The 24,570-nt window shown below is 40.3% G+C and overlaps 2 protein-coding genes and 1 pseudogene across 2 annotated transcripts; 1 reads left to right on the top strand and 2 right to left on the bottom strand.

The window, feature by feature from the left end:
- The window catches only part of LOC149209375 ((+)-alpha-pinene synthase, chloroplastic-like), a 33,501-nt pseudogene extending 32,572 nt beyond the window's left edge, over positions 1–929 (top strand).
- Positions 930–4,508: 3,579 nt separating this feature from the next.
- LOC149209374 (uncharacterized) lies at positions 4,509–5,078 on the bottom strand. Its single transcript, XM_089398605.1, has one exon. The coding sequence runs from the start codon at positions 5,076–5,078 to the stop codon at positions 4,509–4,511; it is 570 nt and encodes a 189-aa protein (XP_089254731.1).
- An 11,526-nt stretch (positions 5,079–16,604) lies between these two features.
- LOC149209373 (uncharacterized) lies at positions 16,605–17,177 on the bottom strand. The gene has a single exon (XM_089398603.1). It carries the CDS (start codon positions 17,175–17,177, stop codon positions 16,605–16,607), a length of 573 nt encoding a protein of 190 aa, XP_089254729.1.
- Between the last annotated feature and the right edge of the window lie 7,393 nt (positions 17,178–24,570).

Genomic DNA, 24,570 nt, shown 5'->3' with positions numbered 1-24,570 from the left:
CTCATCCGGATCGTCAAGAACGGACTTCAACAACAGCATTTTGGAATAAGGTAAGCCTAAACACTTGTAGTTTTCATGTTGTAAAAGGTGTATTTAGAGAAAGATCACTCCATTTTGTCTTGTTTGTCATTAGAACGTCTTAGACTTCTAGGAAGGTCAGTCGTGCCCGCACCCTTGACAAATTCCGTGTGACACCTGGTCCATGCTTACTTCTGACTGTTCACTGTGTATTTGTGGCTTGCTGTTACGTTTCTGTGCCTCTTTTTAGCATGCGGTATTGATGGCTGTAATTTTCCACGGTTGTGGTATTCTTTTGTTGGTTTGAGCTGCTCCAGGTAACAACCTTCTGGTTTCTAATCGTCCTTCCTCGAATCCGGGCAGAATGCGGTGGCAACTTTCTTTGGCTCCTTCGTCACTCACAAGGTAAGTTCTCCTGGTTCCATGCTATCAGTATTTGCTCTTGTTCTCTCAGTCACCTAATGTTTAGGTTCCTTGTGAGCAGGGTGACCTAGTGGAGTTTCTATGGCCACAACTTGCCTCTATCAGGTAAATATCTGAAGTCGGTTTGCTTTTGCTAGGTCGTATGCCCTTGTTTATCTTCACTGTCGGACTCTGATATCTTTGTAATTGGTTGTTGCTGCAGGTATGGCTACTCGAAGAGTTTCGATGCCTGGTGGTTCAACTGCTCCAGCTAGACACGGGTAGTGTCATTCTCTGTCCTCTGGTTGCTTTCGTTCAGCACCTTAGGTTGGGGTTTGTTAAAGTCTGTACATTAATGAGTTTTTGGGCCGCCGTCTGTACACAGTTTCGGTTGTAGGTCTACATATTCGTTCCTTTTTCTGTCTGGTGTTTGTAAATGGGTGGAGGGTTCTAAGCCCGTGCTGTGTCTTGTCCCAGTTTTGTCAGAGCTTTCAGCATGGTTTGTATAATTGTAGAACAGGTTTTGTTTTGACCAATATATATATATACATATATTTGAATGTACAGGAATTCTATTTTCCTGTTTGTATTAATTTAAAGATGAAACTGTGGATGTTTGTTCGCTGGCATACCTGGCAATGCTTGAACTTTGTGACTTGTTTGGACTCGGATTGTTCTGCCTCCTTGACGTTCACTTGTGTGTATGGTCTCGGGGACTGTATGGTTGGTTTTCACCGCACGCTCTCTTTGAGTTTCTTTGCAACCTGTTTGATTTCATTCATTTACTGGAACCGTTGTAACTTCAGTCTCATATAGGACCATATGCCCATAAGTAATACTACAAACAAATTGTGTTGTACATAAAAAAAAAAAATCAATGCAATCTCATATAAATAATGTAAATGGCTTTTGGACGCTGGAGAGGAAATGTGTGCACAAAAATTACAAAACTTTGTTTTTTATTTCTCAGAAAGTTGAATGCCTCCCTGTGTTCTGTTCCTCTTTTAAACAATTGTCAGAAAACCATTATTTTTTCCAACCGTTGTTGGTTATGTATGACTAGTTACATATGTTTTGTTACAGAACTTTTATTGTCTTACATCATTATTACAAAAGTAAAACTAATTGTTTAAAACATTTATCTTAATTAGTTCTACTTCCTATTGTTCCTACCTATTGTTCGTTTATTTAACTTAGAAAACATAATCAAATAAAAGTAAAAGAAAACAACCACAGTATCCACTCAAAAAATTACTCCTCCGTCCCCTTCGGAGACCAAACAGCCTTCCTTTTATCTCGTCCTGTCAGCTAGATGATACTCTGTCAGGCTCCCGGGGTAAGAAAAAGTCATGGCTCCGTTCCATGAGCTCCTCCACAGAATAACCAACCTTCTGTATCTGTGCCGCGTCAAGCCACGAATTGTCCTCAGTTGGACGGTTCTTCCACTTGATGAGGTATCGTAGATACTCCTTCCTGCGAGTCTTCTTGGCTACCTAGGTATCTAGAATCTTCTCGATCTCATGGGGCTGAACCGAAGGCATGTGCCTCATCTAAGAACTGTCTCCAACTTGGGTGTCTCGTTCTGGCCGTACCACACCGTCTTCCTCTGAGTTGGTGGTATATGGGAACAGGTCTACCACATTGAAAATAGGTTATATGCCTATATCAGGTGGTAGCTGAATTTCATAAGCATTGGCTAAGAACTTACGCAAAATTTTACAGCGACCAATCTTTTTAAATTTTAGCTTATTATACATGCCCTTAGGAAACCGTTCTTTGCGTAAGTGTGCAAGGACCTCGTCACATATGTTAAATTTGACTTCTCGCTGCTTTAAATCTGCCTGTTGTTTATATTTCTGCACGTTGTCCTGCAACTTTAGCTTCACCCGTTCGTGTAGTTCACTCATCGCTTTAGAAAAATCTTCCTCGTCAGCACTCCTCTGCTCAAACTTTCCCAAATCTCGCAGTTCATGTATCCCCCAAGGATGCATGTCGTACATGATATGAAATGGACTGTGTCTGGTGCTACGATTTGGCGAATCGTTATAAGCAAATTCTGCCTGAGCAAGAGCACGATCCCATAACCGTGAATTGTCCCCAGAAAAACTCCATAACAAATTTCCCAAACTCCTGTTCACCACTTCCGTTTGCCCATCAGTCTGCAGATGATATGCAGAACTGAAGTTCAACTGTGTGTCCAACTTTTTCCATAGGGTGCGCCAAAAGTGTCCTGTGAATTTTACGTCCCTATCAGAAATAATAGATTTGGGCAGGCCATGTAATCTAACAATCTCTGTGAAAAATAGGTGAGCTACATGAGTGGCATCACTAGTTTTTCGACAAGGGATGAAATGTGCCATTTTTGAAAATCTTTCTACCACCACCATCACTGAGTCATATCCTCGCTGCATTCTAGGCAGTCCTAAGACAAAGTTAACGATGACTGAGTCCCATGGCCTACCTGGAACAGGTAGTGGTGTGTAAAGTCTAGTGTTTTGACTATGTCCCTTCACTAGTTGGCATACTTTACACCTGTTCACATATTGTTGTACATCCCTGCGCATTCTGGGCCAGTAATAGAAGTGTCCGAGCTGCTCCAAAGTTTTGTCTATGCCGAAATGATCGGCTAGACCCCTGCTATGTTTTTCCCTTATAATATTTTCTCTCATTGAATAGTCCAAGATACATAACTGTCCTCCTCTAAACAATAGTCCCTCCTGCAAGTTGTAGTCCAACCATGGACTTGTATTCCTCAGCACGAGATTCTGACAGGCTTCAAAGGCTTCCTTGAAGTCTGTGTCGATTTGGTACAAATATTTTAAGTGTTCGAATCCCAACACCTGTATTGTACTTTCCTGTAAGAACAAAGCTCTTCTGCTTAATGCGTCTACCACCTTGTTGGCTTGCCCACTTATGTGTTTTAGCACAAAGGTGGAACTCTGCAGATACTCTACCCATTTGGCATGCTTGTGGTTCAATTTATGTTGTTTCATTACATATTGTAGTGCTAAATTATCAAAAAATAACACAAACTCATTTCCCAACAGGTAGTGTCTCCAATGCCTTAAAGCTTGGATGACGGCATAAAATTCCTTGTCATATCAGGAATATTTCTGTCTGCTTTCATTCAATTTCTCACTAAAAAATGCAACAGGTTTATCTTCTTGACTGAGCACAACACCAATGGCTGTCCCACTTGCATCGCATGGAACTTGGAAAAGATCACTAAAATCCAGTAGCCTTAGAATTGGCCTCTCTGTAATCTTCCGCTTCAGGAGCTGAAAGCTATTCTCTGTTGCCTCGGTCCAACAAAAAGGATGACTGGCCTTTTTGATAGTGTCTAGCATAGGCACGTAGATTTCACTAAAATTTCTTATAAACTTGCGGCAAAAACTCGCCAGCCCGTGAAAGCTACGTACCTCAAATAAGCTCTTCTGTGACGGCCAATTGATGATCGTTGCGATCTTTTCTAGATCCATTTTCAATTCATTTTCTGCAATTACAAAGCCCAAGTAAACTAGTTCTTTCTACAGGAAAGTACATTTATTCAAGTTTATCAGCAGTTTGTTCTGCTATAATTTCTCTAGCACTCTTCAAACATGTTGAAGGTGCTCTTCCTTCGTTCTGCTGAAAATCAAGATTTCATCAAGATATACTATCACAAACTTACCGATGAACTCTTTCAACATTTCATTCATCAACCTCATAAAAGTATTAGGAGCATTACTCAAAGTGAACAGCATGACCAGCCACTTGTATAGCCCTTCATTGGTCTTGAAGGCTGTCTTCCACTCGTCTCCTTCTCTAATCCTGATCTGATGATAACTACTCTTCAGATCAATCTTCGTGAAATAAGTTGCCCCACTGAGACAATCCATCATATCGTCCATTCTTGGTAAGGGAAACCTGTATCGAATAGTGATTTTATTGATAGCTCGCAAGTCTATACACATTTACCATTCTCCTCCCTTCTTAGGCGTGAGTACTGTTGCCACCGCACAAGGGCTGAAGCTTTCTCTGATCAGCCCTTTTTCTAGCAACTCTTGCACCTGTTTCCGAATCTCTTCATTATCTTTCGGGGTCATTCGTTACGCTACTTTATTTGGTAGGCTTTCTCCAGGTATGAAATTGATATGATGGTTGATGCTCCACTTGGGAGGCAACTTGTCCAGTAAATCATCAACTACAATGTCCTTGAATTCCTCTAACATATTTTGAATCTCTGTAGGCAATTTAGACATTTCCATGTGCAGCAACAGAGTCTTAGTTCTCCTTACGATAACATAATTCACTTCATTCTTCTCAATCTTTTTAATAAATTGTTTTCCACCTACTAACAACGCTTTTGTTCCGCTTGCTTCTGCTATATCCTCTTCTCTGATGGGTAGAAGCGTATGCTTGACTACATCTTTAACAAACTTATAACAATTCGTCTTCCCATCATGTATGACCTTCTGATCATATTGCCATGGTCTCCCCAGCAGTATGTGGCACACGTCTATTGGCATGATATTGCAGACAACCTTGTCCTTGTATCTGCCAATGTGAAATTCAACCTCGCATTGTTCATCAACTAATAGCTGGTGGCATTTCTGCAGCCACAACACCTTGTAGGGTGTGGGGTGCTTAAGTCGCCTCAATCCCAGCTTCTCCACCATGTCAGTGGAAACCAAAATATTTGTAATCCTACTGTCTATGATCAATTTACAGCACTTTCCATGTGATTTGCAAACTGTCCGGAACAGTGCCTTTCGTTTGGTCTACTTGGCAGTTTCCTTGGCTGGTTTCAATAGTACTTTATTTAGAACCAAATCCTCTCCTGTTTCTGCCACATTTTCTACCTCCTAGAGCAGTGCCTCTGCTTCATCAGGCTGTGCAACAAATGTTCCTCTCTGGCCAGCTTGCTCTGCTTCCAGGCATTCGAAGGATTTTTGCCCCAACTTATGGCACCTCTAGCACTGGAAATTAGCTCCCCTTCCTTGGTCATTCCTTCTTCCTCACTGATATGGCCAACCTCCTCTCGTGCTATCTCTCTTCTCTGTTGTTCCTGAAGCCCTGGAGCTGCTGCCTTCTTCGTTGTTACTGGAAGTTCTCCCTCTGCTGTAGGACTATCCTCATCCTCTGCCATTTCCCCGTCCTCTCCTATTATTCTATCTTCTATTCATCTTTTCTTCAACCTTTACAGCACTTTGAAAGGCTTCTTCTATGTTCTGCGGAGAAAGAATAATGATCTCATCCAGCATTTCCAGCCTCAAACTGTTCACGTATCTCGGTGTCTTCTCTGGAGTATCAGTAGTATAACCAGCCCTCAAGTTTACACGGTAAAATTATTCTATGTATTCATTTACTATCATACCTTTCTATCTTAAGTTTTGTACCCATCGGTAAATCTCAACCTGATAATCTTTCGGCAGAAAACTGCCTTTCAGCTTTGCCACCATCCTTGGCCACTTCCTTATCGATAGCTTATTCATTCTCCTTCTATCTGCTTGGACATTATCCCACCATAAAGCGGTGTGTCCCTTCAGTTTGGTTGCAGCAGATCTGACTCTTTTGTCCTCACCGATCTCTTCATTCTCAAAATACTTATCCAACTCACTTATCCAGTCCAGCAGAACTTCTGTGGATAGACTGCCATCATAGTTAGGAATTTCCGGTTTGGGCTTGCTGCTGGCTAGCAGTACTGACCTCAACAATTTTATCTCTGGGGCTTCTTCATCTGATCCGTCTGTAGTAGCTACTACCTCCTCCTCGCTGTCATCCCCAAGTTCTGGGTCTCTTCTCCTTCCTGCCTCCACTACCTCTAAGCGAGCAGTAAGGGTCCTTATTTCTTCCCTCAAACCCTCATCTATTGCTTTACGCACACCTCTTCCATGTCCTCGTCTTTGAACCTCCATATCCCAATTCTTTCAACTTCTTGCTCTGATACCACTTGATGAGTCCAGCCCATGTAACACACCTCCCACAGTTATTAATGCGGGAATAAAGTGACAATTAATAATGAATAGCAAATTTCGGTATAAGCTTGATTCGCCGGCGGTTGATTTTAATGATAGGGATTTGGTCCTCGGTACCCACACAAGTGATTGGTACTTCTGGCTCCAGTTGTTTGACATATGTCCTCCCTTGGCATTCTCGAGCCTGCCTTGGTATGGGTGATCAAACCCTCACTTGAGTCATTCGCTTGCCCATTCCTTCAGTTCTGTGAGCTCTGCGTTCTCGGTGGTTTTTGGTGGTTTCGGTATGGGGTTTTTCTGTTACGCCCTCTGGTTCAGCGTTTCAACCTGAAGGTCTCTCCTCTTCATCCGGCAATGGCCATATCAACACGGTAGGTTCCATCTTTGCCTGGTTCGTGCTTACTTCTGACTGTTCACTATGTACTTTTGGCTTGTTGTTACATTTCTACGCCTCTTTTTAGCATGCGGTATTGATGCCTGTAATTTTCCACGGTCGTGGCATTCTTTTGTTGGTTTGAGCTACTCCAGGTAACAACCTTCTAGCTTCTAATCGTCCTTCCTCGAATCCGAGCAGAATGTGATGGCAACTTTCTTCGGCTCCTTCATCACTCACAGGGTAAGTTCCTCTAGTTCCATGCTATCAGTATTTGCTCCTATTCTCTCAGTCAACTAATGTTTCGGCTCATTGTGAGCAGGGTGACCTGGTGGAATTGCTATGGCCGCGTCTTGCCTCTGTCAGGTAAATATCTAAAGTCGGTTTGATTTTGCTAGGTCGTATGCCCTTGTTTCTCTTCACTATCGGACTCTGATATCTTTGTAACTAGTTGTTGCCACAGGTATGGCTACTCGAAGGGTTTCGATGCCTGGCAGTTCGGTTGCTCTGGCTAGACACGGGTAGTGTCGTTCTCTGTTCTTTGGTTGCTTTCGTTCAACACCTTAGGTTGGGGTTTGTTAAAGTCTGTATATTAATGATTTGTTGGGCCGCCGTCTGTACACAGTTTCGGCTGTAGGTCTACACCTTCGTTCCTTTTTCTGTCTGGTGTCTGTAAATGGGTCGACGGTTCTAAACCTGTGCTATGTCTTGTTCTAGTTTTATCATAGCTTTTGGCATGGTCTGTATAATCGTAGAACGGGTTTTGTTTCGAACAATATATATATATATATATATATATATATATATATATATATATATATATATATATTATTCGAAACCAAACCCGTTCTACGATTATACAGACCATGTTATATTTGAATGTACAGGAATTCTATTTTCTTGTTTGTATTAATTTAAAGATGAAACTCTGGATGTTTGTTCGCTGGCATACCTGGCAATGCTTGAACTTTGTGACTTGTTTGGACTCGGCTTGTTCCGCGTCCTTGACGTTCACTTGTGTGTGTGGTCTCGAGGACTGTATGGTTGGTTTTCACCGCATGCTCTCTTTGAGTTTCTTTGCAACCTGTTTGATTTCATTCATTTACTAGAACCGTTGTAACTTCAGTCTCATATAGGACCATATTCCTGTAATTAATACTACAAACAATTTGTGTTGTACATAAAAAAAAAAAAAAATCAATGCTATCTCATATAAATAATGCAAATGGCTTCTGGACGCTGGAGAGGAAATGTGTGCACATAAATTACAATAGTTTGTTTTTCATTTCTCAAAAAGTCGAACCCCTCCCTGTGTTCTGTTCCTCTTTTAATCAATTGTCAGAAAACTGTTAGTTTTTCCAACCGTTGTTGGTTATGTCTAATTAGTTACATCCATTTTGTTACGGAACTTTTATTGTCTTACAACATTATTACAAAAGTAAAACTAACTGTTTAAAACATGTATCTTAATTAATTCTACTTCCTGTTGTTCCTACCTACTGTTTGTTTATTTAACTTAGACAACATAATCAAATAAAAGTAAAAGAAAACAACCACAATATCCACTCATCAAATTACTCCTCTGTCCCCTTCAGAGACCAAACAACCTTCCTTTTATCTTGTCCTATCAGCTCGATTCTCCTACATCAGGCTCCCAGGGTAAGAAAAAGTCATGGCTCCGTTCCATGAGCTCCTCCACAGAATAACCAGCCTTTTATATCTGTGCCGTGTCGAGCCACGAACTATCCTCAATTGGATGGTTCCTTCACTTGACGAGTTATCGTAGATACTCCTTCCTGCGAATCTTCTTGGCTACCTGGGTATCGAGAATCTTCTCGATCTCATGGGGCTGAACCGAAGGCACGTGCCTCATCCAAGAATTGTCTCCAACTTGGGTGTCCCGTTCTGGCCATACCACATTGTCTTCCTTTGAGTTGGTGATATATGGGAACAGGTCTACCACATTGAAAATAGGTGATATTCCTATATCGGTGGCAGCTGAATTTCATAAGCATTGGATGAGAACTTACGCAAAATTTTACAGGGACCAATCTTTTTAAATTTTAGCTTATTATATGCGCCCTTAGGAAACCATTCTTTGCGTAAGTGTGCAAGGACCTTGTCACCTATGTTAAATTGGACTTCCCGCCACTTTAAATCTGCCTATTGTTTGTATTTCTGCACACTGTCCTGCAACATTAGCTTCACCCATTCGTGCATTTCACTCATTGCTTCAACAAAATCTTCCCCGTCAGCACTCCTCCGCTCCAACTTTCCCAAATCCCGCAGTTCATGTATCCCCCGAGGATGCATGCCGTACAGGATTTGAAATGGACTGTGTCTGGCACTATGATTTAGTTCTGCCTGAGTGAGAGCACGATCCCATAACTGTGAATTTTCCCTAGTCAAACTCCGTAACAAATTTCCCAAACTCTTGTTCACCACTTCCATTTGTCCATCAGTCTGCGGATGATATGCAGAACTGAAGTTCAACTGTGTCCAACTTTTTCCATAGGGTGCGCCAAAAGTGTCCGGTGAATTTTCAATCCTTGTCAGAAATAATAGATCTGGGTAGGCCATGTAATCTAACAATCTCTGTGAAAAACATGTGAGTTGCATGAGTGGCATCACTAGTTTTTCGACAAGGGATGAAATGCGCCATTTTTGAAAATCTGTCTACCACCACCATCACTGAGTCATATCCTCGGTGTGTTCTAGGTAGTCCTAAGACAAAGTCAATGCTGACTGAGTCCCATGGCCTACTTGGAACATGCAGTGGTGTGTAAAGTCCAGTGTTTTGACTATGTCCCTTTCTAGTTGGCATACTTTACACCTGTTCACATACTGCTGTACATCCCTATGCATTCTGGGCCAGTAATAGAAGTGTCCGAGTTGCTCCAAAGTTTTTTCTATGCCGAAATGACCGGCTAGACCCCCGCTATATTTTTCTCGTATAATATTTTCTCTCATCGAACAGTCTGGGATACATAACTATCCTCCTCTAAACAATATTCCCTCCTGCAAGTTGTAGTCCAACCATGGACTTGTATTCCTTAGCACGGGATTCTAACAGGATTCAAAGGCTTCCTTGATGTCTGTGTCAGTCTGGTACAAATGTTTTAAGTGTTCGAATCCCAGCACCTGTATTGTACTTTCTTGTAGGAGAAAATCTCTTCTGCTCAATGCATCTGCCACCTTGTTGGCTTTCCCACTGACGTGTTTTAGCACAAATGTAAAACTCTGCAGATACTCTACCCATTTGGCATGCTTGTGGTTCAATTTATGCTGTTGCATTACATATTGCATCACTGAATTATCAAAAAATAACACAAACTCATTTCCCAGTAGGTAGTGTCTCCAATGGTTTAAAGCTTGGACGACGACATAAAATTCCTTGTCATATGAAGAATATTTCTGTCTGCTTTCATTCATTTTCTCACTAAAAAATGCAACAGGTTTATCTTCCTAACTAGGCACAATGCCAATGGCTGTCCCACTTGCATCGCATCGAACCTAGAAAAGCTTCATAAAATCTGGTAGCCTTAGATTTGGCCTCTCTGTAATCTTCCGCTTCAGGAGCTGAAAGTTGTTCTCTGCTGCCTCGGTCCAACAAAAAGGCTAACTGGCCTTTTTGATGGTGTCTAGCATAGGAACGCAGATTTCACTAAAATTTCTTATAAACTTGCGTAAAAACTCGCCAGGCCGTGAAAGCTTCGTACCTCAAATAAGCTCTTCGGTGACGGCCGATTGACGATCACTACGATCTTTTCTGGATCCATTTTCAATTCATTTTCTACAATTATAAAGCCCAAGTAAACTTGTTCTTTTTGCAGGAAAGTACATTTCTTCAAATTTATCAACAGTTTGTTCTGCTGTAATTTCTCTAGCACTCTTCAAACATGTTGAAGGTGCTCTTCCTTCGTTCTGCTGAAAATCAGGATGTCGTCAAGATATACTATCACAAACTTACCGATGAACTCTTTCAACATTTCATTCATCATCCTCACAAAAGTACTACGAGCGTTACGCAAACCAAACGGCATGACCAACCACTCGTATATCCCTTCATTGGTCCTGAAGGTTGTCTTCCACTCGTCTCCTTCTCTAATCCTGATCTGATGATAACCACTCTTCAGATCAATCTTCGTGAAATAAGCTGCCCCACTAAGACAATCCATTATATCGTCCATTCTTGGTAAGGGAAACCTATATCGAATAATGATTTTATTGATAGCTCAGGAGTCTGTACACATCCACCATTCTCCTCCGTTCTTAGGCACAAGTATTTTGGCACCGCACAAGGGCTCAAGCTTTCTCTGATCAGCCCTTTGTCTAGCAACTCTTGCACTTGTTTCGAAATCTCTTCATTATCTTTCGGGCTCATTCGATACACTGCTTTATTTGGTAGGCTTGCTCTATGTATGAAATCGATATGATGGCTGATGCTCCTCTTGGGAGGCAACTTGTCCGGTAAATCATCAACTACAATGTCCTTGAATTCCTCTAACATCTTTTGAGTCTCTGTAGGCAAATGACACATTTCCATGTGCAGCAACACAGTCTTAGTTCTCCTTATGACAGCATAATTCACTTCGTTCTCCTCAATCTATTTAATAAACTGTTTTCCACCTACTAACAACGCTTTTGTCCCGCTTGCTTCTGTTGTATCCTCTTCTTTGATGGGTACAAGCGTATGCTTGACTCCATCTTTAACAAACTTATAGCAATTCATCTTCCCATCATGTACCACCTTCCGATCATACTGCCATGGTCTCCCCAGCAGTATGTGACACACGTCCATTGGCATGATATCACAGACAACCTTGTCCTTGTATCTGCCAATGTGAAATTCAAGCTCGCATTGTTCATCAACTAATAACTGGTGGCCTTTCTGCAGCCATGACACCTTGTAGGGTGTGGGGTGCTTAAGTCGCCTCAATCCCAGCTTCGTTCTCAAAATACTTATCCAACTCACTTATCCAGTCCATCAGAACTTCTACGGACAGACTGCCATCATAGTTAGGAATTTCTAGTTCGGGCTTGCTGCTGGCTAGCAGTACTGACCTCAACAATTTTATCTCTGGGGCTTCTTCATCTGATCCGTCTGTAGTAGCTACTACCTCCTCCTCGCTGTCATCCCCAAGTTCTAGGTCTCTTCTCCTTCCTGCCTCCATTACCTCTAAGCAAGCAGTAAGGGTCCTTATTTCTTCCCTCAAACCCTCTTCCGGTTCTCTGTGCACACCTCTTCCACGTCCTCGTCTTTGAACCTCCATATCCCATTTCTTTCAACTTCCTATTATGATACCACTTGATGATTCCAACCCACGTAACACAACTCCCACATTTATTAATGCGGGAATAAAGTGACAATTTATAATGAATAACAGATTTTGGTGTAAGGTCGATTCACTGGCGGTTGATTTTAATGATAGGGATTTGGTCCTCGGTACCCGCACAGGTGATTGGTACTTCTTGCTCCGGTTGTTTGACAAATTTCCTCCCTTGGGATTCTCGAGCCTACCTTGGTATGGGCGATCAAACCCTCACTTGAGTCATTCACTTGCCCATTCCTTCAGTTCTGTGAGATCTGCATTCTCGGTGGTTTTTGTTGGTTTCGGTATGGGTTTCGCCGTTACGTCCTCTCGTTCAAGGTTTCAACCTAAAGGTCTCTCCTCTCCGTCCGGCAATGGCCATATCAAGACGGTAGGTTCCATCTTTGCCTAGTCCGTGCTTACTTCTGACTACTCACTGTGTATTTGTGGCTTGTTGTTACGTTTATGTGCCTCTTTTTAGCATTCCGTATTGATGATGGTAATTTTCCACGGTCGTGGTATTCTTTTGTTGGTTTGAGCTACTCTAGGTAACAACCTTCTGGCTTCTAATCATCCTTCCTTGAATCCGAGCAGAATGCAGTGGAAACTTTCTTCGGCTCCTTCGTCACTCACAAGGTAAGTTTCCCTTGTTCCATGTTATCAATATTTGCTCCTGTTCTCTCAGTCAACTAATGTTTCAGTTCCTTGTGAGCAGGGTGACCTGGTGGAATTGCTATGGCCGTAGCTTTCCTCTGTCAGGTAAATATCTAAAGTCGGTTTGCTTTTGCTAGGTCGTATGCCCTTGTTTCTCTTCGGTGTCGGACTCTGATATCTTTGTAACTGGTTGTTGCTGCCTGTATGGCTACTCTAAGGGTTTCGATGCCTGGCAGTTCAATTGCTCCTACTAGACACTGGTAATGTCATTCTCTATCCTCTGGCTGCTTTCGTTCAACACCTTAGGTTGGGGTTTGTTAAAGTCTGTATATTAATGATTTGTTGGGCCGCCATCTGTACACAGGTTCGGCTGTAGGTCTACGTAATCATTCCTTTTTCTGTCTAGTGTCTATAAATGGGTCAACGGTTCTAAGCCCGTGCTGTGTCTCATCCCAGTTTTGTCATAGCTTTCGGCATGGTCTGTATAATCGTAGAACAGGTTTTGTTTCGAACATATATATATATATATATTTGAATGTACAGGAATTCTATTTCCCTATCTTTATTAATTTAAAGATGAAACTATAGATGTTTGTTCGCTGGCATACCTGGAAATGCTTGAACTTTGTTCCGCCTCCTTGACGTTCACTTGTGTGTGTGGTCTCGGGGACTGTATGGTTGGTTTTCACCGCACACTCTCTTTGAGTTTCTTTGCAACCTCTTTGATTTCATTCCTTTACTGGAACTGTTGTAACTTAGGTCTCACATAGGACCATATGCCTATAAGTAATACTACAAACAATTTGTATTGTACATAAAAAAAAAATCAATGCAATCTCATATAAATAATGTAAACGGCTTTTGGATGCTAGAGACGAAATGTGTGCATAGAAATTACAATACTTTTTTTTTCATTTCTCAGAAAGTCGAACCCCTCCCTGTGTTCTGTTCCGCTTTTAAACAATTGCCCAAAAACTCTTAGTTTTTCCAACTGCTATTGGTTATGTCTGATTAGTTACATCCGTTTTATTACAGAACTTTTATTGTCTTACAACATTATTACAAAAGTAAAACTAGTTGTTTAAAACATTTATCCTAATTAATTCTAATTCCTGTTGTTCCTACCTACTATTCATTTATTTAACTTAGACAACATAATCAAATAAAAGTAAAAGAAAACAACCACATTATCCACTCAACAAATTACTCCTCCGTCCCCTTCAGAGACCAAACAACCTTCCTTTTATCTCGTCCTGTTAGCTAGATGCTCTTGCATCAGGCTCCCGGGGTAAGAAAAAGTCATGGCTCCGTTCCATGAGCTCCTCCACAGAATAACCAACCTTCTGTATCTGTGCCGCGTCGAGCCACGAACTGTCCTCAATTGGACGGTTCTTCCACTTGACGAGGTATCATAGATACTCCTTCCTGCAAGTCTTCTTGGCTACCTGGGTATCGAGAATCTTCTCGATCTCATGGGGTTGAACCGAAGGCATGTGCCTCATCCAAGAACTGTCTCCAACTTGGGTGTCCCGTTCTGGCCATACCACACTGTCTTCCTTTGAGTTGGTGGTATATGGGAACAGGTCTACCACATTGAAAATAGGTTATATGCCTATATCAGGTGGCAGCTAAATTTCAAAAGTGTTGGCTGAGAACTTACGTAAAATTTTACCGGGACCAATCTTTTTAAATTTTAGCTTATTATACACACCCTTAGGAAACCGTTCTTTGCGTAAGTGTGCAAGGACCTCATCGCCTATGTTAAATTGGACTTCCCACCACTTTAAATATGCCTATTTTTTTTTATTTCTGCACGTTGTCCTGCAAATTTAGCTTCACTCGTTCATGTAGTTCACTCATCGCTTTAGCAAAATCTTCCCCGTCAGCACTCCTCCACTCCAACTTTCCCAAATCCCGCAGTTCATGTATCCCCCGAGGATGCATGCCGTACAGGATTTGAAATGGACTATGTCCGGTGCTATGATTTGGCGAATCGTTATAAGTGAATTCTGCTTGAGCGAGAGCACGATCCCATAACCGTGAATTTTCCCCGATCAAACTCCGTAACAAATTTCCCAAACTCCTGTTCACCACTTCCATTTGTCCATCAGTCTATGGATGATATGCAAAACTGAAGTTCAACTGTGTGTCCAACTTTTTCCACATGGTGCGCCAAAAGTGTCCCGTGAATTTTACGTCCCTATCAAAAATAATAGATCTGGCTAGGTCGTGTAATCTAACAATCTCTGTGAAAAATAGGTGAGCTACATGAGTGGCATCACTAGTTTTTCAACAAGGGATAAAATTCGCCATTTTTGAAAATCTGTCTACCACCACCATCACTGAGTCATATCCTCGCTGTGTTCTAGGCAGTCCTAAGACAAAGTCAATGTTGACTGAGTCCCACGGCCTACTTGGAACAAGCAGTGGTGTGTAAAGTCCAGTGTTTTGACTATGGCCCTTCACTAGTTGGCATACTTTACACATGTCCACATACCGCTGTACATCCCCGCGCATTCTGGGCCAGTAATAGAAGTGTCCGAGCTGCTCCAAAGTTTTGTCTACGCTGAAATGACCGGCTATACCCCCGCTATGTTTTTCCCGTATAATATTTTCTCTCATCGAACAGTCCAGGATACATAACTGTCCTCCTCTAAACAATAGTCCCTCCTGCAAGTTGTAGTCCAACCATGGACGTGTATTCCTCAGCACGGGATTCTAACAAGCTTCAAAGGCTTCCTTGAAGTCTGTGTCAGTCTGGTACAAATATTTTAAGTGTTCGAATCCCAACACTTGTATTGTAATTTCTTGTAAGAGAAAAGCTCTTCTGCTCAATGCGTCTACCACATTGTTGGCTTGCCCACTGATGTGTTTTAGCACGAAGGTGAAACTCTATAGATAATCTACCCATTTGGCATGCTTGTGGTTCAATTTATGTTGTTGCATTACATATTGCAGCACTGAATTATTAGAAAATAAAACAAACTCATTTCCTAGCAGGTAGTGTCTCCAATGCTTTAAAGCTTGGACGACAGCATAAAATTCCTTGTCATATGAGGAATATTTTTGTCTGCTTTCATTCAATTTCTCACTAAAAAATGCAACAGGTTTATCTTCTTGACTGAGCACAGCGCTAATGGTTGTCCCACTTGCATCACATCAAACCTGGAAAAGCTTACTAAAATCCGGTAGCCTTAGAATTGGCCTCTCTATAATCTTTCGCTTTAGGAGCTGAAAGCTGTTCTTTGCTGCCTCGGTCCAACAAAAATGTTGACTAGCCTTTTTGATGGTGTCTAGCATAGGCGCGTAGATTTCACTAAAATTTCTTATAAACTTGCGGTAAAAACTCGCCAGCCCATGAAAGCTACGTACCTCAAATAAGCTCTTCGGTGACGGCCAATTGACGATCACTGCGATATTTTCTGGATCCATCTTCAATTCATTTTCTACAATTACAAAGCCCAAGTAAACTAGTTCTTTCTGCAGGAAAGTACATTTCTTCAAGTTTATCAGCAGTTTGTTCTGCTATAATTTCTCTAGCACTCTTCGAACATGTTGAAGGTGCTCTTCTTTCGTTCTGCTGAAAATCAAGATGTCGTCAAGATATACTATCACAAACGTACCGATGAACTCTTTCAACATTTCATTCATCAACCTCATAATAGTACTAGGAGAGTTACTCAAACCGAATGGCATGACCAGCCACTCGTATAGCCCTTCATTTGTCTTGAAGGCTATCTTCCACTTGTCTCCTTCTCTGATCCTGATCTGATGATAACCACTCTTTAGATCAATCTTCGTGAAATAAGCTACCCCAATGAGACAATCCATCATATCGTCCATTCTTGGTAAGTGAAACCTGTATCGAATAGTGATTTTATTGATAGCTCACGAGTCTGTACACATCCGCCATTCTCCTCCCTTCTTAGGCATGAGTACTGTTGGCACCGCACAAGGGCTCAAGATTTCTCTGATCAACCCTTTGTTTAGCAACTCTTGCACCTGTTTCTGAATCTCTTCATTATCTTTTGGGCTCATTTGATATGCTGCTTTATTTGGTAGGCTTGCTCCGGGTATGAAATCGATATGATGGCTGATGATCCTCTTGGGAGTCAACTTGTCCAGTAAATCATCAACTACAATGTCCTTGAATTCCTCTAACATCTTTTGAATCTCTGTAGGCAATTCAGACATTTCCGTGTGCAGCAACATTGTCTTAGTTCTCCTTACGACAGTATAATTCACTTCGTTCTCCTCAATCTGTTTAATAAATTGTTTTCCACCTACTAACAACACTTTTGTTTCGCTTACTTCTATTATATCCTCTTCTCTGATGAGTACAAGCATATGCTTGACCCCATCTTTAACAAACTTATAGCAATTCTTCTTCCGATCGTGTACCACCTTCCAATCATACTGCCATGGTCTCCCCAGCAGTATGTGGCACACGTCCATTGGCATGATATCGCAGACAACCTTGTCCTTGTATCTACCAATGTGAAATTCAACCTCGCATTGTTCATCAACTAATAGCTGGTGGCCTTTCTACAGCCACGACACCTTGTAGGGTGTGGGGTGCTTAAGTCGCCTCAATCCCAGCTTCTCCACCATCTCGGTGGCAACCAAATTATCTGTACTCCCGCTGTCTATGATCAATTTATAGCACTTTCCATGTGATTTGCAAACTGTCTGGAATAGTGCCTTCCGTTGGGTCTGCTCGGCAGTTTCCTTGGTTGGTTTCAACAATAATTTATTTAGAACCAAAGCCTCTCCTATTTATGCCACATTTTCTACCTCCTGGGGCAGTGCCTCAGCTTCCTCAGGCTGTGCAACAAATGTTCCTCTCTGGCCAGCTTGCTCTGCTTTTGGGCATTCGAAGGATCTGTGCCCCCACTTATGGCACCTGTAGCACTAGAAATTAGCTCCCCTTCCTTGACCATTCCCTCTTCCTCGCTGATATGGCTGACCTCCTCTCGTGCTATCTCCCTTCTCTATTATTCCTGAAGCCCTGGAGTTGCTGCCTTCTTCGTTGTTACTAACAGTTCTCCCTCTGCCGTAGCACTGTCCAAGTCCTCTGCCATTTCCCCGTCCTCTCCTATTATTCTATCTTCTATTAATCTTTTCTTCAGCCTTTATAGTACTATGAAAGGCTTCTTCTATGTTTCGCGGAGAAAGAATACTGATCTCATCGAGTATTTCCAGCCTCAAACCATTCACGTATCTCGCTATCTTTTCTGGAGTATCGTCAGTATAACTAGCCCTCAAGTTTACACGGTAAAATTCTTTCGTGTATTCTTTTATTGTCATACCTTTCTGTCTTAAGTTTTGTACCCATCGGTAAAGCTCAACCTGATAATCTTTAGGCAGAAATCTACCTTTCATCTTTGCCACCATCCTTGGCCACTTCCTTATCGGTAGCTTATTCATTCTCCTTCTATCTACTTGGACACTATCCCACCATAAAGCGGTGTGTCCCTTCAATTTGGTTGCAACGAATCTGACTCTTTTGTCCTCACTGATCTCTTCGTTCTCAAAATACTTATCCAACTCACTTATCCAGTCCAACATAACTTCTGTGGACAGACTACCATCATAGTTAGGAATTTCTGGTTTGGGCTTGCTGCTGGCTAGTAGTACTGACCTCAACAATTTTATTTCTGGGGCTTCTTCATCTGATCCATGTGTAGTAGCTACTTCCTCCTCCTTCTCGGTCTCTTCTCTTTCCTGCCTCCACTGCCTCTAAGCAAGCGGTAAGGGTCCTTATTTCTTCCCTCAAACCCTCATTTGCTGCTCTGTGCACACCTCTTCCACGTCCTCGTCTTTGAACCTCCATATTACATTTCTTTCAACTTCCTGCTCTGATACCACTTGATGAGTCCAGCCCACGTAACACACCTCCCGCAGTTATTAATGTGGGAATAAAGCAACAATTAATAATGAACAGCAGATTTTGGTGTAAGGTTGATTCGCTGGCGGTTGATTTTAATGATAGGGATTTGGTCCTTGGTACCCACATAGGTGATTGGTACTTCTAGCTCTGGTTGTTTGACAAATGTCCTCCCTTGTGATTCTCGAGCCTACCTTGGTATGGGCGATCAAACCCTCACTTGAGTCATTTGCTTGCCCATTCCTTCAGTTCTGTGAGCTCTGCATTCTCGATGGTTTCTGGTGGTTTCGGTATGGGGTTTCGCCGTTACGCCCTCTAGTTCAGGGTTTCAACCTGAAGGTCTCTCCTCTTCATCCGGCAATGGCCATATCAACACGGTAGGTTCCATCTTTGCCTGGTCCATGCTTACTTCTGACTGTTCACTGTGTATTTGTGGCTTGCTATTACGTTTCTCCGCCTCTTTTTAGCATGCGGTATTGATGCCTGTAATTTTCCACGGTCGTGGTATCCTTTTGTTGGTTTGAGCTGCTCCAGGTAACAACCTTTTGGCTTTGAATCGTCCTTCCTCGAATCTGGGCAGAATGCGGCGGCAACTTTCTTCGGCTCTTCATCACTCACAGGGTAAGTTCCCCTTGTTCCATGCTATCAGTATTTTCTCCTGTTCTCCCAGTCAACTAATGTTTTGGCTCCTTGTGAGCAGGGTGACCTGGTGGAATTGCTATGGCTGTGGCTTGTCTCTGTCAGGTAAATATATGAAGTCAGTTTTCTTTTGCTAGGTCGTATGCCCTTGTTTCTCTTCACTGTCGGACTCTGATATCTTTGTAACTAGTTGTTGCTGCAGGTATGGCTACTCGAAGGGTTTCGATGCCTAGCGGTTGGGTTGTTCCGGCTAGACACGGGTAATGTCGTTCTCTGTCCTCTGGTTTCTTTCGTTCAGCACCTTAGGTTGGGGTTTGTTGAAGTCTGTATATTAATGACTTGTTGTGCCGACGTCTGTACACAGTTTTGGCTGTAGGTCTACACAGTCATTCCTTTTTCTGTCTAGTGTCTGTAAATGGGTCAACGTTCTAAGCCCATACTGTGTCTCGTTCGAGTTTTGTCATAGCTTTCGACATGGTCTGTATAATCGTAGAACGAGTTTTGTTTCGAACAATATATATATATATATTTGAATGTACAGGAATTCTATTTTCCTGTCTGTATTAATTTAAAGATGAAATTGTGGATGTTTGTTCGCTGGCATACCTAGCAATGCTTGAACTTTGTGAATTGTTTGGACTCGCTTGTTCCGCCTCCTTGACGTTCACTTGTGTGTGTGGTCTCGGGGATTGTATGGTTGGTTTTCACTACACGCTCTCTTTGAGTTTCTTTGCAACCTATTTGATTTCATTCATTTACTGGAACCGTTGTAACTTCAGTCTCATATAGGACCATATGCCTGTAAATAATACTACAAACAATTTGTGCTATACATAAAAAAAAAAATCAATGCAATCTCATATAAATAATGTAAATGGCTTTTGGACACTGGAGAGGAAAAGTGTGCACAGAAATTGCAATACTTTGTTTTTCATTTCTCAGAAAGTCGAACCCCTCCCTGTGTTCTGTTCCTCTTTTAAACAATTGTCAGAAAACTGTTAGTTTTGCCAACCGTTGTTGATTATGTCTGATTAGTTACATCTATTTTGTTACAGAACTTTTATTGTCTTACAACATTATGACAAAAGTAAAACTAGGTGTTTAAAACATTTATCTTAATTAATTCTACTTCCTGCTATTCCTACCTACTGTTTGTTTATTTAACTTAGACAACATAATCAAATAAAAGTAAAAGAAAACAACCACAGTATCCAATCAGCAAATTACTCCTCCGTCCCCTTCAGAGACCAGACAACCTTCCATTTATCTCATCCTGTTAGCTAAATTTTTCCCAATTGCCTAATATTGTCATTACATAACTTTATCCATCTCCCCATACATATAATAATGCTTTTCCAAAATTGCCTGCCCATGTCCGTCTATGCTGGATAAATCGTGTGACACTCCATGAAGGAGAAATAAATAAACTTATAAATTTGTAACATCAACGAGTCATTTTAAAGATAATCAATGAATAAAAGAACATAATAAAATTGGTTAAATATATATTACAAAATAGTGTAAAATGGATTAAAAAAATGGGTAACTTCACCGAACTGACTTAAATTTTACCGAAATAAGAAAAAAAAATCAAGAACAACTTAAAAACTAATACGTAACTGTAGCATTTAAAATCTTTTAATTTTAAAAATAAAATTGAATTACATTGAAATATATATATATTACATGATTTGAAATTCCATCCCATATGCATATAATATTAGATACATATTCAACCATCATATATATACTTTATGAAAATTTGTTGGTTACCGAATTGACTAACATTTAGATTTATTAATATCAAATGATATAATTTTTTAGGAAAACGAGAAAACAAAACATGTTGAAATTACTTGTATTTATAATGTGAGGTTTGACATGATATGGATAACAGGAAGAACTAAACAATTAAGAGAAATATGATTTCGCATTTGTACTTATAATTTTATGGAGCAATTTTTTATTTTTTAAATATAATTTAAATTATATTATATAATTTCATTTGTAATTTTCAACTTTATTATATTTATAAAAAACCTAATTAAAAAAATTTATAATTTAAATGAATTTATTTTTTAATCAAAATGAAATTTAATAATATTCGTATCAAATTAAATGTATAATTAATATTTTTACCAAAAAATAATGATATTAACATTATTTAGTTTTTTGGAGACAATTTAATTGACACGTGTGTTGAAAATGAAGTGTTATATATCAAAACATTCAAGGTTCAGATCTCATTGGTATTCGACCATCAGAGGATTTGGACCATTTCACAACCAAGCAGTCTCTTTGGTGAAACCCTTATTGGAGATTTTTAGTCTCTAGAATGGCGAGATATTGCACGAAGTTGTTCGTCGAGATAGTCGCAACAGTTTTTCCATTAAATTCCTATGTGATCCCCTTTGATTACAAGTGCGGTCGAAGCACCAGAAGAGGCAAATTCAATAAGTTGACTTTTGGCCCTTCAGCTTCAAAAATCTTATACATGGATTTCCAGCTGGAGACCCCAGCATGAGGGGTGCATGTCGTGTCAAAAATATCCCAGCATTTTCTATGACCTTAATAGGAGGACCAACTAGCTATTGTTGAATGAGAATTTTCCTTCTAGGTTGAACTAGTCGAGACATTTCTCATGAATTATGTTTATGATGCATCCACGTGGCCTTTGACACACGTAAGCTTTAATAGATATTTCTATCACATAAATCACATCGTTGTCCTACCAAAACATGCAATCTCCTCTGTCTCTGAAGCCTATTACTTTTATCAGAACATCTTTAATATAAAATCGCATCTACCCTTCATTGCAACATTTCAAATGAAACCTTCACTTAGAACCACCAATCCCCGATTGCAATATGTCTTTCTGTACACGTCAACTTTACCAGATATTTTTGTCGAATAAATAAGATGGTTGTCCTAGAAATGCTTGCCATTTCATGTATCTCTGGACCCAATTTATTTCATCAAAACATGTTTAATAAAATATTGCATTCACCCTTCATTGCAACTTTTGTAATGAAACCTTAACTTGTGATAAGCCAATAGCCCTTGCCTCCTTTCAACTCTTTATGACCATCGTGCTAGCCCCAAAATTGGAGACCTCTATATTAAGCATTTCCATACTGAGGTGTAACGTTCATGGACGGCATATAAATTTGACAATTGTTGATCACGTTCTACATTTGGCCCTTGGTCCTATAGCTGTTCACGTGACTGTAGTCTAGCCCTCATATTAGAACCCTTCAATCGGAGGTTATCAATCATAGGTTATCAATCAGAGGTTTCGCTTTGATGCGCAATGCACCTCAACCACCCGATCTCCGATCTACCATACTTGATGTCATCGCTACCATGTATCTGCCACTTGTCACCTTCTGAGTAATGCCATGTGTTACCCCTTTTTGGCTTAACTTGATCCTTGAAACTGTGGAATCTGGCTACCAAGTATCAACCGTGATGACACGCCATTGCCATGTGTCTCTTATCAGATGCAGTCATTTGCTACCATGCGTCCCTTTGGGAGGAAAAAGTAAACGACTCAGTTTCTTTCGTTTTGCACACAAATCTTTTGTTAATTTGTAATCACACATGTACCTCTGAATCAGAGCCCTCTCTATCGAGCATTTCCATTCGGAGATGTAACCTTCATGGATGATATGCCAGTTTGCCAATCGTCGATCACCTTCTCCGTTTGGCCCTTGGTCCTGTAGCTCTTCACGTGACAGCAGTCTAGCCACCGTATCGAAACCCTTCAATTGAAGGACCTTATCAATCATAGGTTTCGCTTCAATGCACAATACGCCTCAACCTCTAATCTCGGGTCTCCCATACGTGATGCCATCACTGTCACGTATCTACCACCTATCATCTTCTGAGTAATGCCACATGTTAGCCCCTTTTGGCTTACTGTGAGCATTGAAATTGCCAAATCCAATTGCCACATATCAACTGTGTTGGCACGTCATTGCCACGTGTCTCTTATCAGATCTAGTCTTTTGCCACCATGCATCCCTTTGGGAGGAGAGAGAAAACACTCCAACTTCTTTCGTTTTGCATACAAATCCTTTGTTACTTTGTTATCACCCACCTTGACACATTAACACTATTGGCACATTCTCGATGATTTCTCTCTGCCTAATATCGCATATTTGTGACACATGTCATGTTAAATCCTTCGATGTCAAAACCTTTGATACCTAATAATTTCTCTTTTTGGCTCAAACACAAATGAACTCACAGTTCACATGTCCTATCGATGCTACTTTGTGTGTCTTAATGCAAATCATAGTCTACAAATTCTTTATGGAAGAAATATTTTTTATTATATTTTATATTCATTATTTCCTTTTTTAAATAATAATTTATATTATAATTAAAGAGTATATATATTTCTAAATACATTGATTAATTATTTATATATATATAATCAAAAAAATGTGAGTTAATTTACTTTAATCATGTAATTATTATCAATTTGAAAAAGCATCAGGGATAATAAATTTTGCTATTTTTTATTGAAATTTTATTATAAAATCTTTTTTTTAAAGTCAAAATTTATTATTAGATAGCATCATGTACAAAACATGAGTAAAGTGAAAAATTTTGGGCTCAACTATACTTGTAATTTCACAACAATCTTTATTCTCAATATCTATTAGATCTTTTATGATCTAAAAAGACTACCATTCTTTAGAAGTGTAGATTCTCCCAAAAAAAACTATAAAATTTACACTGCATAACAGACCCAATCTTAAGAAATTGTTGCAAGGAAAGGAAAAATATTTCTCACTAAAACTCATGAGTCTGAGTCTTCACATTTATTAGTAAACTTAATGAGCTAAAATTATATTAGTAAAGTATTATAATTTCTTCTCTTAAAAATGGCTTTCAAATCTAAATCTAAAAAAACCTAATATAGAATATAGAATATAAAAATAAATAACTTTCATCAAATTTTCATTTAACAATTAAAATATATTTGAAATTTTGATACGTAGTGATAGTGTATTTCTCAGAAAATTGGAAAAATCACGTAATAAATTGGAAAAATCATGTAATAAATTGGATCATTGGATTGTTTTTACAAAGGGTGAAATCGTGAAATTCAAGATGGTAAACACTTGCCCCTTAGGTAAAGTCTTGTGCCTCGCTCGGTATGGCCTGCGTCGGCCTTATCTTTTTAATTCATCTCATGGCTACACCTACTTCAAATTCATTAAGGACCCTCTCTGTCACGCCCCTACACCTGCGGTAGTCTTTCAACCACTTGTAGCAAGGTGCGGCACCACCGAATGTTTTCTTTCCACCAATACTAAC

This window comes from Pinus tabuliformis, chromosome 1_2 (assembly GCF_031772625.1).
Source record: "Pinus tabuliformis cultivar Carrire ecotype Pingquan chromosome 1_2, CPIR1, whole genome shotgun sequence".
Classification (NCBI taxonomy): domain Eukaryota; kingdom Viridiplantae; phylum Streptophyta; class Pinopsida; order Pinales; family Pinaceae; genus Pinus; species Pinus tabuliformis.
This window is presented reverse-complemented; position numbering and strand designations above follow the sequence as displayed.